The following is a 13095-nucleotide window of genomic DNA, read 5'->3' as shown; positions in this document are numbered from 1 at the left end:
ACCTAAATAGTTGCGCGCTAAAGTTACAAATAATTCTCTCGCAAGTACCTATTAGCAGAATAGTTATTTGTTTTACAAGGGGGCAAAGTTGTTGTTTAAACGGAAGTTCTAATATTGAAGCCCGAGCAAGCGAAATATTCCAATATTGAATCAAAAAGTGGAATCTTGAGCGTTGCGAGGGTTTCAAGGCACGAAGGTTAAACAAACTTTGCTGCCGAGTGAAACAAAATTTTTCACCACACCAACACGAACAAAATACTGACTATAAAACATCAAACTAAATGAAATCTATCAATTTGTTCAATATTTATAATTCAAAATCATCATTTATAGGTAATTTCTACCAGCCAGCTCAAGATATCAAGTTAAAATTTGTATGAAATAACTTTGCATTCTTGTGGATAAAATGCAATTTTGCTATCTGTTTTCGAAAACCAAAGTAAGCCTTAAGTTGGTGTGGTGAAAAGTATTTGTTCAACACCAAAGTGCTGTTTAAAGTATTTTGGGCATACTTACTTATAAAATATAAGTTGAAGAGCTAACTATGTACTTAGGTACACAACGGCCAAACTAAATTTAACTAATCTAATCCCCCCGTCTCCTTTCTGTCAACGCGGGACTAGGCGCGGACTTGCGTTTCACCCTTACGTCGTTTCCCTTGCCAATGATTCGCACTAAACGATTTGCATCTAGCTTTATCATGCGAACGGCTAAGGAGTGGAACTCACTTCCTGCATGTCTATTTCCAACCCACTATAATTTGGATCTTTTTAAATCAAGAGTGAATAGACATTTTTTGGGTAAACATGCTTCATCCTAGACTGCATCGGCACTTTCCATCAGGTGAGATTGCGTTCAAATGGTTTACCTGTTCCTCATAAAAAAAAACTTGTGCTGTATGTTTTCCAAAAAAAAAATTAACCCTCTTGTTGCGTTCTGTTGTAGGGTTGAAAATAGTAAAATTACCTGCTCTGGCGGTGTTGAAGGGACTTTAAAGGACCTCAGAACTTCAACCAGCTTCTCAATCTTAAGCTCCTTCTCATTGATGGTGTGGATCTTCTTGAACATGTTCGCTGTTACGCCTTCCGCTATTACGTATACCTGTTTACAAAGAAAGTGAACTTAAGAGGCCTTATTCCTAAAGACGAGCGTTTTTTGCAAAATAGAACCTTTTTCATTCAAAATTATAAAGAAACTATAAATGATTATTAAAAAAATGATAATGTTCCTAAAAGTACATATCTTAAGCTAGAAAGTCAATTGGTACTACTTTAAAATATGTCTTTTTATACTTCCGAAAAATCAGTTTTTTCGGAAGACGTTTTCAATTTTCATAGTGGGATAGCTCGTTTAGAATCGTGATTGTGCTGTTAAAAATGTTATTTGGGGTAATAAAATGATCACAATCCTATTTGTTATATCCTGTACGAGTTAGCTAATACTTTGACATTTTAAGATTTACTTGAAATGGTGGATAAATAACCTTCCGTATCCTCCCCATTTTTTCGATAAAAAGAGGTTTACATTATGTATTTTTCCTACGATTCCTGCATTTTTTGTAACTCTTAAATAATATTATCCTAAACTAGAACTTCTTATTGACCTATAAGAAAAAAATCATACATATAAGACATACCTTTCTGTCGATAGATATGTTTTTAAAACACCTAAAATTCGAATAAAAGACACTGTGCTAACGCGAGCCCGCTCAGTCTGCGCCGAGCGCTCGAAGACAACGGACCTGCGTTTGATCGTCCGGCGCACCTAGCTTTCGTAAGCAGCTCGATAGTTCCGAGAAGTGCCGTAAACTGCGACTAAACAAATCTTGATCCTTTTTACACCTTATGCAATTTTAGCATTCGACATGCTTTTCATATGATTTTGGATTTTAAGTTATACGTGAAGTTTGTTGAGAGTTTGAATTATTATTATATTTTGGGACCAGGATGAGGTTCTGGTTCTCATGATGATGGAGTCAGGCAGGAGATGTTCAACAGAACTGCTATTCTACTTATCATAACTCCACCATGTTTGGGCTCATTAGATTTGGGCTGATGAGCACCATCGATCTAGATGAGGTCCAAGGTCTCATGATGGAGTCAGGAGGTGGTCAACAGAACTGCTATTCTCCTCATCATAACCCCATCATGTTTGGGCTCATTAGATTTGGGCTGACGAGCACCATCGAACTAGATGAGGTCCAAGGTCTCATGACGGGGTCAGGAGGTGGCCAACAGAACTGCTATTCTCCTCATCATAACCCCATCATGTTCGGGCTCATTAGATTTGGGCTGACGAGCACCATCGAACTAGATGAGGTCCAAGGTCTCATGATTGAGTCAGGAGATGGTCAACAGAACTGCTATTCTCCTCATCATAACCCCATCATGTTTGGGCTCATTAGATTTGGGCTGACGAGCACCATCGAACTAGATGAGGTCCAGGGTCTCATGATGGAGTCAGGAGGTGGTCAACAGAACTGCTATTCTCCTCATCATAACCCCATCATGTTTGGGCTCATTAGATTTGGGCTGACGAGCACCACCGAACTAGATGAGGTCCAAGGTCTTATGACGGGGTCAGGAGGTGGCCAACAGAACTGCTATTCTCCTCATCATAACCCCATCATGTTCGGGCTCATTAGATTTGGGCTGACGAGCACCATCGAACTAGATGAGGTCCAAGGTCTCATGATGGAGTCAGGAGGTGGTCAACAGAACTGCTATTCTCCTCATCATAACCCCATCATGTTTGGGCTCATTATAAATATGTGGAAGGTCGTTAATAATAATAAATGTTTTATTAGGGTACCCCTACATGTAAAGAGGGGGCAGATATTTTTTTTCATTTCAACCCCAACGTGTGATATATTGTTAGATAGGTATTTAAAAATGAATTCGGTTTTACTAAGATCGATTTTTGATAATTTTCATATTTTCGGAAATAATCGCTATAACTTTTGAACCATATGTTTAAAAATATGAAAAATATCACAAAAGTAGAACTTTACAAAGACTTTCTTTGAAAATTTGTTTTGAACTTTATAGGTTAGTTTTTGAGAAAAATACGGAAAACTACGGAACCCTACACTGAGCGTGGCCCGACACGCTTTTGGCCGGTTTTAATTTTATTTTAATACTTTTCTGTGCTATTCATACATAGCCACCCTAGGGGATTCAGTATTGACAGCTTCTTTTTTTTCTTTCTGCATATATTTGTTTCCGCTTTTATGTTTATTGTAAATAAGACTGCTTGCACTTACATTGAGATTATAATTACATAATGCTATTAAATTAAATCTAATGAAGCGTTGTTTTATTTCCTAAATCTCAAAACCCTTTAAATCGAATATGTATAGTAATGAGCAAAAATTTTACCGCAGGCTTTCCAAACCGACGATGCTTGATCAGCTACTTTTAGAACGAACATGTACACCGTGTCCAATAAGTCCGAATACTCACATTTTACCTCAGTTCTAAAGATATAGGGATCACAGGCCATCAAATTCTTATTTAAACTGAAGAGTAAGTATATTCCTTTTAATAAAATACAAGCACAAAGTTCATGAAATTTCCGAAGTGTCTAAGAAAAACAAAGAGGTAAAGTGCCAACAAAATACTTGCTCGGCACGCAGGTGACGAGTTATTTTTTATAAGCAGAATCTGTATGTGATAAAACAGACGCCACGTGTCCAAAATAAACTATTATGGGTACCGAGGATAGATAACGTTCCGGGCAACTAGAAAAATGTGCCTAGGTTCCAGAGCTCACCATCGGCCCAGGTGTGGGATGCAGTATGTAAGCGAGGTAAACTACCTTCAGTACTTACAGATAAAAGCGTTAAAATCAACGTTTTTTTCTTTAAAACCAAGGTTTTGGAGAAAAAAATGCCTTAAAGTTAAAAAGGATGCTTGAGAATGAGTATCATGTGTCCCAACAAGACGCACCTCCAGCACATTCGGCAAATGGTATTCTAGCGTAGTTTCAGACTAATTTGGCAGTTTTTTATCCGAAACATGAGTGGCCACCCAGGCCTCCAGGTTTAGGCGTATTAGACTACTTTGTATGGTCATACATGCTTTGAAGACTAAATTTTTATAAAATCATAAACCTAGATCATTTCAAAAAGATTATTGAGAGTATTTGGGATGAAATGTGAAGAAAACGGTGCGTGCCGCGTGTGATCCGTTTGAGAAGCGTTTGAGGCTGGTAAACAAGTTAATGCTGGAGTTATTCCAAAACATTTGTTGTGAATGTAGTAAATAAGAGTGCCATTCATAAAATATAATAATAATGTAGTAACTATTTGTTCATTTTGTTTTATTGGCTATTTGTGCTGTATTCAAACTTATTGGACACGGTGTACATATTTTGATTTTCACCCTTTAAAATGTTTCTAAGACGCAACGTTTTGCAAATTTGGTCACGTCATGCACAGTTAAACTGTGGAATGAATTGTCGCCAGCGGTATTTCCGGACCAATGCGACCATCAAACCTTCAAGAAAAGAGCGTACATCCATCTTAAAGGCCGGCAACGCACTTTCAACACTTCTGGTGCTTCTGGTGTCCATGGGCGGCAGTGATCGCTTACCATCAGGCAGCCTATCTGCTCGTTTGCCTCCTATCCCATAAAAAAAGTTTAATATTTTTTAAGAAAAAAAAAACCGCCGCCTTTCGGGTTGTGGTGAAAGCTACTTGCGAATGTTGGATTATGTAGAAATGTGTAGGTATTTTTTAAAACTGCTTTTAATGCTTTAATTATTTGATGGCAACACAAATAAATATACGTATAACGCTAAGGTTTGAGGAGTTTCTCAATTCCTCATGAATCCGATTATAAGAAATCGAAGCTTGACAAACTTTGACTTGAAAACTTAATAATTATGCTTAACAAACATAACTAAATAAATGTCACTGTTCTGAACTTAAATGCATGCTTTTCTTACAAAAATACCAAAGTCACTATGAGTGTGCCGTTCAGATTTGAGGAGTTCGGTTCTGACCATCATCAGCAGTTCCACTGCACCAAATGTCACTGTTCCGGACGTAAGTGCATGCTTTTCTTATAAAAATACCAAAGTCACTATAAGCGTGCCGTTCAGATTTGAAGAGTTTGGTTCTGAGTGTTCTGACCATCATCAGCAGTTCCACTACACCAAATATCACTGTTCTGGACTGGACGTAAGTGCATGATGTTCTTATAAGAATACCAAAGTCACTATAAGTGTTCCGTTCAGATTTGAGAAGATTGGTTCTGATCTGACCATCATCAGCAGTTCCACTGCACCAAATGTCACTGTTCTGGACGAAAGTGCATGCTGTTCTTATAAAAATACCAAAGTCACTATAAGCGTGCCGTTCAGATTTGAGAAATTCCGTTCTGGCCATCATCAGCAGTTCCACTGCACCAAATGTCACTGTTCCGTACCTAAATGCATGCTGTTCCTTTAAAAACACAAAAATCACCATACGTATGCCTTTCAGATTCGAGGAGTTCCCTCGATTACTCCAGGATCCCATCATCAGAACTGGGTTCTGAGAAAAATGGGACCAATCTGTATTCATATACATTCAATATTTTTTTTTAATCGGTCCAGTAACAACGGAGATATCGAGGAACAAACATAAAAAAATTAAAAAAATAAATAAACATACAGACGAATTGAGAACCTCGCCACGGTTAAAAAGTGACACATCATGAGCAGTTCCAATGCACCAAATGTCACTGTTCTGGACGTAAGTGCATGCTGTTCTTATAAAAATATGAAAGTCACTATAACTGTGATAATTTCCGAAAATATTAATATTATCAAAAAACGATCTTAGTAAACCCTTATTCATTTTTAAATACCTATCCAAAAATATATCACACGTTGGGGTTGGAATGAAAAAAAAAATCAGCCCCCACTTTACACTTTACACTAATAAAACATTTTTTTCCATTTTTCATTTTTGCACTTTGTTGACGTGATTGATATACATATTGTTACTAAATTTCAGCTTTCTAGTGCTTACGGTTACTGAGATTATCCGCGGACGGACGGACGGACGGACGGACGGACGGACGGACGGATGGACAGACAGACATGGCGAAACTATAAGAGTTCCTAGTTGACTACGGAACCCTAAAAAACAGAAATCACTATTAAACTATTCTCTAATTTCAAGTTCCTAACTAAAATTTTCCTAATAAAAAAAAACAAATTGATCCCGCTACAAACTTTCACCCCCTTTTTCCCTCTACTAGGGGTGTAAATTTTCATAATCGATTCTTATCTCTTCGAAATTTTGTTAATGCAATCTATACAAATTTCGACTTTCTAGCTTTCGTAGTTTCGGCTCAGCGGTGTTGGTTGTTGAATCAATCAATTAGGAAACCTGAATTTATATATGTACATGTAGACTAATACTATACTTTTACTACATTCATATACCTTATTTACTACTACCATACCATGAATATGAAATTAAATAAAGAGTCCCCATATAAAATTGAAAATTATGTTATTAGCAATTTAATTCAAAACTATCAAGATTATTCGTGTCTGCGTTGAAACGCGCGTTGAGTTGCCGGTGCTCGCGTACCGAGCGCCAACGCCATCTATCGATGGCCGTTTCGTGAAATTGATGAGCGCTCTAAGGAGTAAGGGGTCTTAAGAAATAAAACTATGGAAACGGATTAATAGTTATTTGTTATACAAGGGGGCAAAGTTGTATTTTAACGCCGAGTGTGGAATTGAAAAACGAGCAAGTGAAAGGATTCTATAGTTGAACCACGAGCGAAGCGAGTGGTTCGAGAATAGAATCCTGAACTCGCGAGTTTTTACACACGAGAAGTAAAATACATTTGCACCCGAGTGTAACACAAAACTTTTCCCCTCACTATAGCGAGGAAACTACAACGCAAAAAATGCGTTTATCACTGCTTCCAGTAGTTCCACAGGTGGTAAATCATCTTTATTAATAGATTCACCTACTTTTATCAATTTTAAAACAGTTAATTTGACTTTATTCAAGGTCAAATTACTTTACCCACTAGTGGATAAAATGAGTTTTTACCCGCTGGTAATAAAGGACAAAACACGTGTTTCCGAGCTAGTGAGGGGAAAAATAAATAAATGCTTCATGCATCGCAGCGGGTTGAAACCTACCGCTTTTCATCCAGAAGGTAGAAAATAGAACTTACGGCAACATGATGCGGCCGACGCCCGCCCGTTGACAGTTTGACGGCCGCAAATGCCGGCAACGCGTTAGTTGGTTCCCCAACACTCATGAACTGCACAAAATACGACATAAAATGTGTTAGTGCTTAGTAAAAAGTCCCACTTGGTCGATAATCGTAAAGACGAGATTGGCTCGTATGTTTATAATATGAATGAATAAACTGACACAGCGACTATGTAGCAACCGACAAAGTGGACCGTTTTACTAAACTCGCTCATAAAGCGTTTCTTTTTTTTTCGCCACTATTATGAAATGTGATATTTTTGGGAAAAAAATGCTATTTCTACTCAGAATCACCAGCTTTTTCAATAATACTAGTAGTTATAAAAATTGTCCCATACGGTTTTTTCTTATTTTGTTACCATTTTCCGTACATGTTGTGTGGGGTAACAAAATAGGAAAGTAACAAAAATGCATGGAAGTTCTGGGACACTTTTTGTCTCCCAGTGAAATTGAAAGTACTCGTGATTCTGAGTACAACTGACCTAAAATTCCCTAAAAAAATCAAATTAAAAAAATGGCAAAAAAAATAAATGCTCAAATAATGAAATAGAGTCAGATCAAGCTTACAAGTTTTTGATTACGATTTTGATAGAGCAGACTTTAAAATAATAAATTGACGTGCTGATTAACAAAATCTAAAGTTTCGCAAGTCCAACCAGGGGCGGCTCACTCCGCGATTCTATTACCGCGCTACAAGTACATGCCGACGGCCGCGAGTTCGCGGCCCATTCATTGGCAACGACCTTCGCGCGGCGCAATAGAATTCAATGTCGGCTGCTCGCGTGCGGTCCGTTTGTTAATGTAGGTAAGAATTTAGAATGGCGGCGTTTTGTGAACATCAAAGGAGTGAGCCTTCTGTACTTGTACTATTATATATTCTGTGGTCCAACTAAGAAATTTTGGGAAAGTTTTGTGGAGGGATTATTTTTAAATTCTAAAATGAAAGTTTCCCTGTTTTTTTGCGAAACTTTCCTAATATTTCCGGAAACTTTTTGAAACTTTTGGAAACTTTTCGCTTCTATAATGTAAATACGACCAATGAAAGTCATATCATCATAATTATCAGGTACCTGTAAAGCAGCAGCCACTTCATCATCTTTCGTACTGACTATGTAGTTGTTAGTCGCCCAGTACGTTGAATCCGGGTTCGAAACCTGACTTGCCACGAAGGGCACGTAGTATGACCTTGAAAACACAATTTTTATTTATTTTTAATAGATAGACAATTAATATTTTTCTATGATATATCTACCTTATAAACTTCTTTCAAACATAAATTATGTATAATGTATTTCATTCGTTTACACACACACATAAACATATTTAAATTTTGATATTAAAAAAAATTTGCCTCCGGCGGGATTTGAACCCGCACCATCTACAATCAGTGCATTGCTCTAACCAATTGCGCTACGGAAGCCCTGTCAGACCCTTGCAAATTTACATTTACACATTTAGATTGTTTAAGTCTTTCGGTTTATGTCATCTAAAATTTTGATCTGATTTCGTATTTTTTATGGTACAAAATAAATAAAAAAAAAACTATGATCCTTAACTCTCACCATACCCATTAAATATACGGACTTTAATATTTCGAGCCATATGGAGACTCTTCATCAGGCATGAGTGCTAGCGGGGGCCACACTCCGTACACCAATGCTTAATAACTATTTTGTTTTTTATAAAAAAAAAAATACTCTAGGATTACTTAGTTTACTTACGCCGCTTTATATTCGTTGTACAGCTTACATTTCTCCAGACTTTTCACTGTAGAATACCAAAAACGCTTCAACTGATTATTACCAGAGTTCTTAATATAATTGTGTACGTATATAAAATCGCTGGCTCGTATGTCGGAGCGAAGTAATGCGTGTAAAGCCGCGATACGAAGTTGTATGTGTTCTGTTTCATCCATTATTATTGGTAGAGATGATTGTAGTACCTGAAAAAAAAAAACAATGTGTCACATGGGAGCAAAATGAAATATTTACTGTGAGGGCGTAAGGGCGTATGGAAAAAGACGTCAGGCTTTACCATACATTTGGCCCCATGCTACGCTCGCGAGACGCTACATGTGGGGGGGGGGGGCTTAATTGAATACCGAACGAAAGGGTTGGATTTTGGTTTTGAGTTTGGTAGAACTTTGGTTGAATCTTGAGCGTGGCAAATATAACACAGACCTGCCGCCTAGGGACGCCACACGATACCTAGTGAGTTTAGGGACAGATACCGCTTTTCACTTCTTAGGGATAATTTTAGGCATAATTTTTCTTCTTAGGGAAAAACTTGTGTTCTAAACTAGAAAAGTGTCAATTTCATCCATTTTAATTTCCGAAATAATGTTCATAAAAAGAGCGCAAAATTCAAATTTTCTTTAAAGATAAAAAGTTCTGTCCTCTTTTTTTATTTTCCGCTTTTTCTACTAACCATAATGGCTTTAGCTTCAATACACTTACCGAATAATCATTGACATTTCTTCCATATCCATAAGCCGGCGGTGGTCTTGAACTGCCATCAGCTAACGCAGCCCATAGACGCTCATGTCTATCTCCTTTCTTAGCCATGTACACAGTTCTAGTGTATGAGTCGGCCGAGTAACCAAGGTTGCAGAGACCTTGGAGCCATACCATGCGGTCTATGTATTGTGGACAATCTGTGGATTAATAAGATGTGTGTTATTTTGTAGTCTAGCGACACATCTAGGACAATGGCGATCAAATATATGAAAGAGGCGCGTTCCTACGCACACAGTCTCTCGTGTAGGCAAACGCGTACCATGCTTGTATAAGTGAGATATGACAGGTCGACTGTTCGCGTTTTTGACAGCCGGTAACTGTGAGGTAAACGAGAGCGGATGGGCGGCACTTTCAGCGGGAAGCAGGGAGTGCCCATACTGTACAATAGTACTCTTTATTATGATTATATTATATATATTATATTTTGGAAGATGGCGGCGTGGCGTATTAGATCTATTGTAGAATTAGCAAAATAGGAAAATCAGCCAAATTGTCAAATCAGCCCGATTGTAAAATGACAACTTGTTCTGAGTCATTTTCCTGTTTTTAAGAATATGATTGTAAAACTAGCCTTATAGTCTAATCAGCCATATTGTAAAATCCGCCCAATTGTAGAATGACAACAACGCTATGATGTTCATGTTTCTTAATAGTACATTACGATACAAGTGCGTAAAAAAGGAAGTTCGAAACGAGTGGCGATAGATTAAAACACGTTACACGACCGAAGGGAGTGTTTTAAATCGACACGAGTTCCGAATTTCCTTTTCGCACGTGTATCGTACGACGTTTTTCAGTACAGATGAGCCTCCGAAGTTTTGACCTGGCATATAATGAACCACTTCTCGCACTAGTGCGTAAAAAAAACACCATTTGTACTGAAAAATGTTATATATGACGAATTTTACGATATGGCTGATTTTACAATCTGGCGAATTTTATTTTTGGCCGAATAAAACATATTACAAATTACCGCTATACATCCTGAAGTATTTGACAGCGATATTGTCAAAGAGATCTTGTTTCTCCTGCTGCAAAGCCTTCCTAGTTTTGTGCGCGAGCGTCGCGAAACTCAAGATGGCGGCGTGGCGTATATCCCTGGAAAAGTCAAAGTATATTCATTTCAACTCACCAACTGATAAAGGCTTAGTTTGTTCTTCGAAAACAGATAGCAAAACTGCATTTCATCTACAAGAGTGTAATTTCATATAAAACAATAGGTACACTCTTTTTTTGGGGCAGTCGTGTAAAAAAAACAATGGACTTCGTTTGATTTCATGTTTTACAGTTCGTACGTTATTTGTGTTGGTGTGATGAAAAAAATTGTGTTTTACTCGGTGAAAACTTTGACGAGGTTTTAGTACATCTTTAAATACAGTTTTGCTTGTTTTTAAAATAATGAAATGTCTCCTTAGTTGATGAGCCAGGTATGGGAATAGGCTACTTGACCCTTTTTTAAAGTCTGTTTTATATTATTTATTACTGTCCAATTAACCGAAAAAAGAATACTACCATATTTTATTACGACTTGAAAACAACAAAAAAAAAACATTTATAAAGTTTACTTTAACTTAATTAGGCAAAAACATCATTAGCGATGTTAATCTATTGGCTACGTGCACGGCAATTACGCCCACTACCATGTGAACTTGAAGTGGAAAATGTCAAATTATGACATATGTAAACAAACATATATTTTAACGATTTTTCGTTAATTTTAAATAAATCGAATAACAAGAGCTACTTTTTCAAGTGTAATTTATGTAGATAGATTATAAAGACATGGATATAATAATAAAAATCAGTTTCCAAAGCATTACTCACGGTATAAACTTCCAACCCCAGTAGGCCTAGCACATGATGGCCGCGGGAGTATGTCGCCGCGAGATAGACTACCCGTCCCTATGTCATTAATACAGTTAGAAGAAGACGTGGCATCTATCTCGCGGCGACATACTCCCGCGGCCATCATGTGCTAGGCCTACAGACCACAGAAAGAGGCAATAAATTGGTGCTGGCAGGGCATATAAGGAATCTTAAAGAACATAGGAGTAATGGTAGAAGTTCTACGAGCGAGTGATATGGTATTCGCTAAACCTCCGTCCCGTTAATGCCATATAAAACAAATCTAAACGTAAGTACCTAGTCATGTCCGCGGCCGCAGAAATATCCGACACGGGCCTATTCCCAGGCTAGGCCTGAATCTTTAAGCATAATCTTTTACGGTAGGAAAAATACTAAGAGCGTATTGAACAATATTAGGTAAACAAAGCTTAAATATAATTTATTATAATTTTTTGTTTTGACATGTCACTTACGTTTTCTTTTCACGGTAGCTATCCATTTAGTTCTTTGATCCAATTTCCAGTGTGCTCTAAGAAACGCATAGAACGTGCATCAACGACTGCCATTATTTTTACAATTAACAACGAAACAACATTGGTGCCCCATATCAAACATTACACTAATAGATACTACGGGAGACAAAGCGGTTAATAGATACTACGGGAGACAAAAGAGCTGGCAGCTTCCTCGCTCAACGTATAAGTATTGCAATTCAGCGAGGAAATGCTGCCAGCATCTTGGGCACTATGCCTCAGGGGCCCTCCTTAGATTTAGATTTTTAGTTTAATTTTTATTTTTAATCGGTTGATATTTATTGTATGGAATTTTTATTTAAGTGTTTTGAATAAATAAAATTTATATTTTAACATTACACATAATTATTGTATTATATTTTATGAGTTTTGATAGATGACAACCACAATCAGTGTCGATTTTGACCACCGCAAGCACTGCGATCGCTTTGCTTACCCCCTCCATGCACTTCGCACGAAGCCAATAGATTGTCTGTGCATGACGTAACTCGAATTGAGCACAAAATTTTCTGACATTTAAGTTATGATGCATAAATGTCATCATGTCAGTGATTGACTCGGCATGAGCTTAAGTTAGGTTCTATGACGTCACTACACGTCTGACAGCGTTTTCGGTGGTCAAAGTTAAAATAAATATTACACACATTTTTATTCGAAAATACGTAGCCACCATACACTTTTAATACCCAAAATCTATAAAAATTGGTTTATAATGTCAAATACTACAGGAAACAATCATTTTCTGTGCCAAATTCGATAAGAGTCTAGTAGCCTATTAAGGTAGTTTCTCGCCAGGGCCTGTCTTATCTATCCACCCTGCATAATTGTAGGTATTTAAATAAATAAATAAATAAATATTGGGGACACCTTACACAGATCAACTTAGCCCCAAACTAAGCAAAGCTTGTACTATGGGCGCTAAGCGACGATATACATACTTAAATAGATAAATACATAGAAAACATTCATGACT

General features: G+C 37.3%; 1 protein-coding gene across 1 annotated transcript in view; it reads right to left on the bottom strand.

Moving 5' to 3' along the window:
• The window catches only part of LOC125239836, a 106585-nt gene that overhangs the window by 44434 nt on the left and 49056 nt on the right, over positions 1 to 13095 (bottom strand). Inside the window, exons 12-17 of the mRNA XM_048147551.1 lie at positions 10718 to 10842; positions 9685 to 9881; positions 8950 to 9170; positions 8299 to 8413; positions 7188 to 7277; positions 967 to 1101 (exon numbers count right to left, since the gene is read on the bottom strand). Of these exons, the coding sequence (XP_048003508.1) occupies positions 967 to 1101; positions 7188 to 7277; positions 8299 to 8413; positions 8950 to 9170; positions 9685 to 9881; positions 10718 to 10842 (883 nt within the window). The remainder of the gene's footprint in view (positions 1 to 966; positions 1102 to 7187; positions 7278 to 8298; positions 8414 to 8949; positions 9171 to 9684; positions 9882 to 10717; positions 10843 to 13095) is intronic.

This window comes from Leguminivora glycinivorella, chromosome 26, assembly GCF_023078275.1.
Source record: "Leguminivora glycinivorella isolate SPB_JAAS2020 chromosome 26, LegGlyc_1.1, whole genome shotgun sequence".
NCBI lineage: Eukaryota > Metazoa > Arthropoda > Insecta > Lepidoptera > Tortricidae > Leguminivora > Leguminivora glycinivorella.
The sequence above is the reverse complement of the archived record's forward strand: the minus strand, read 5'-3'. Positions and strand labels throughout refer to the sequence as shown.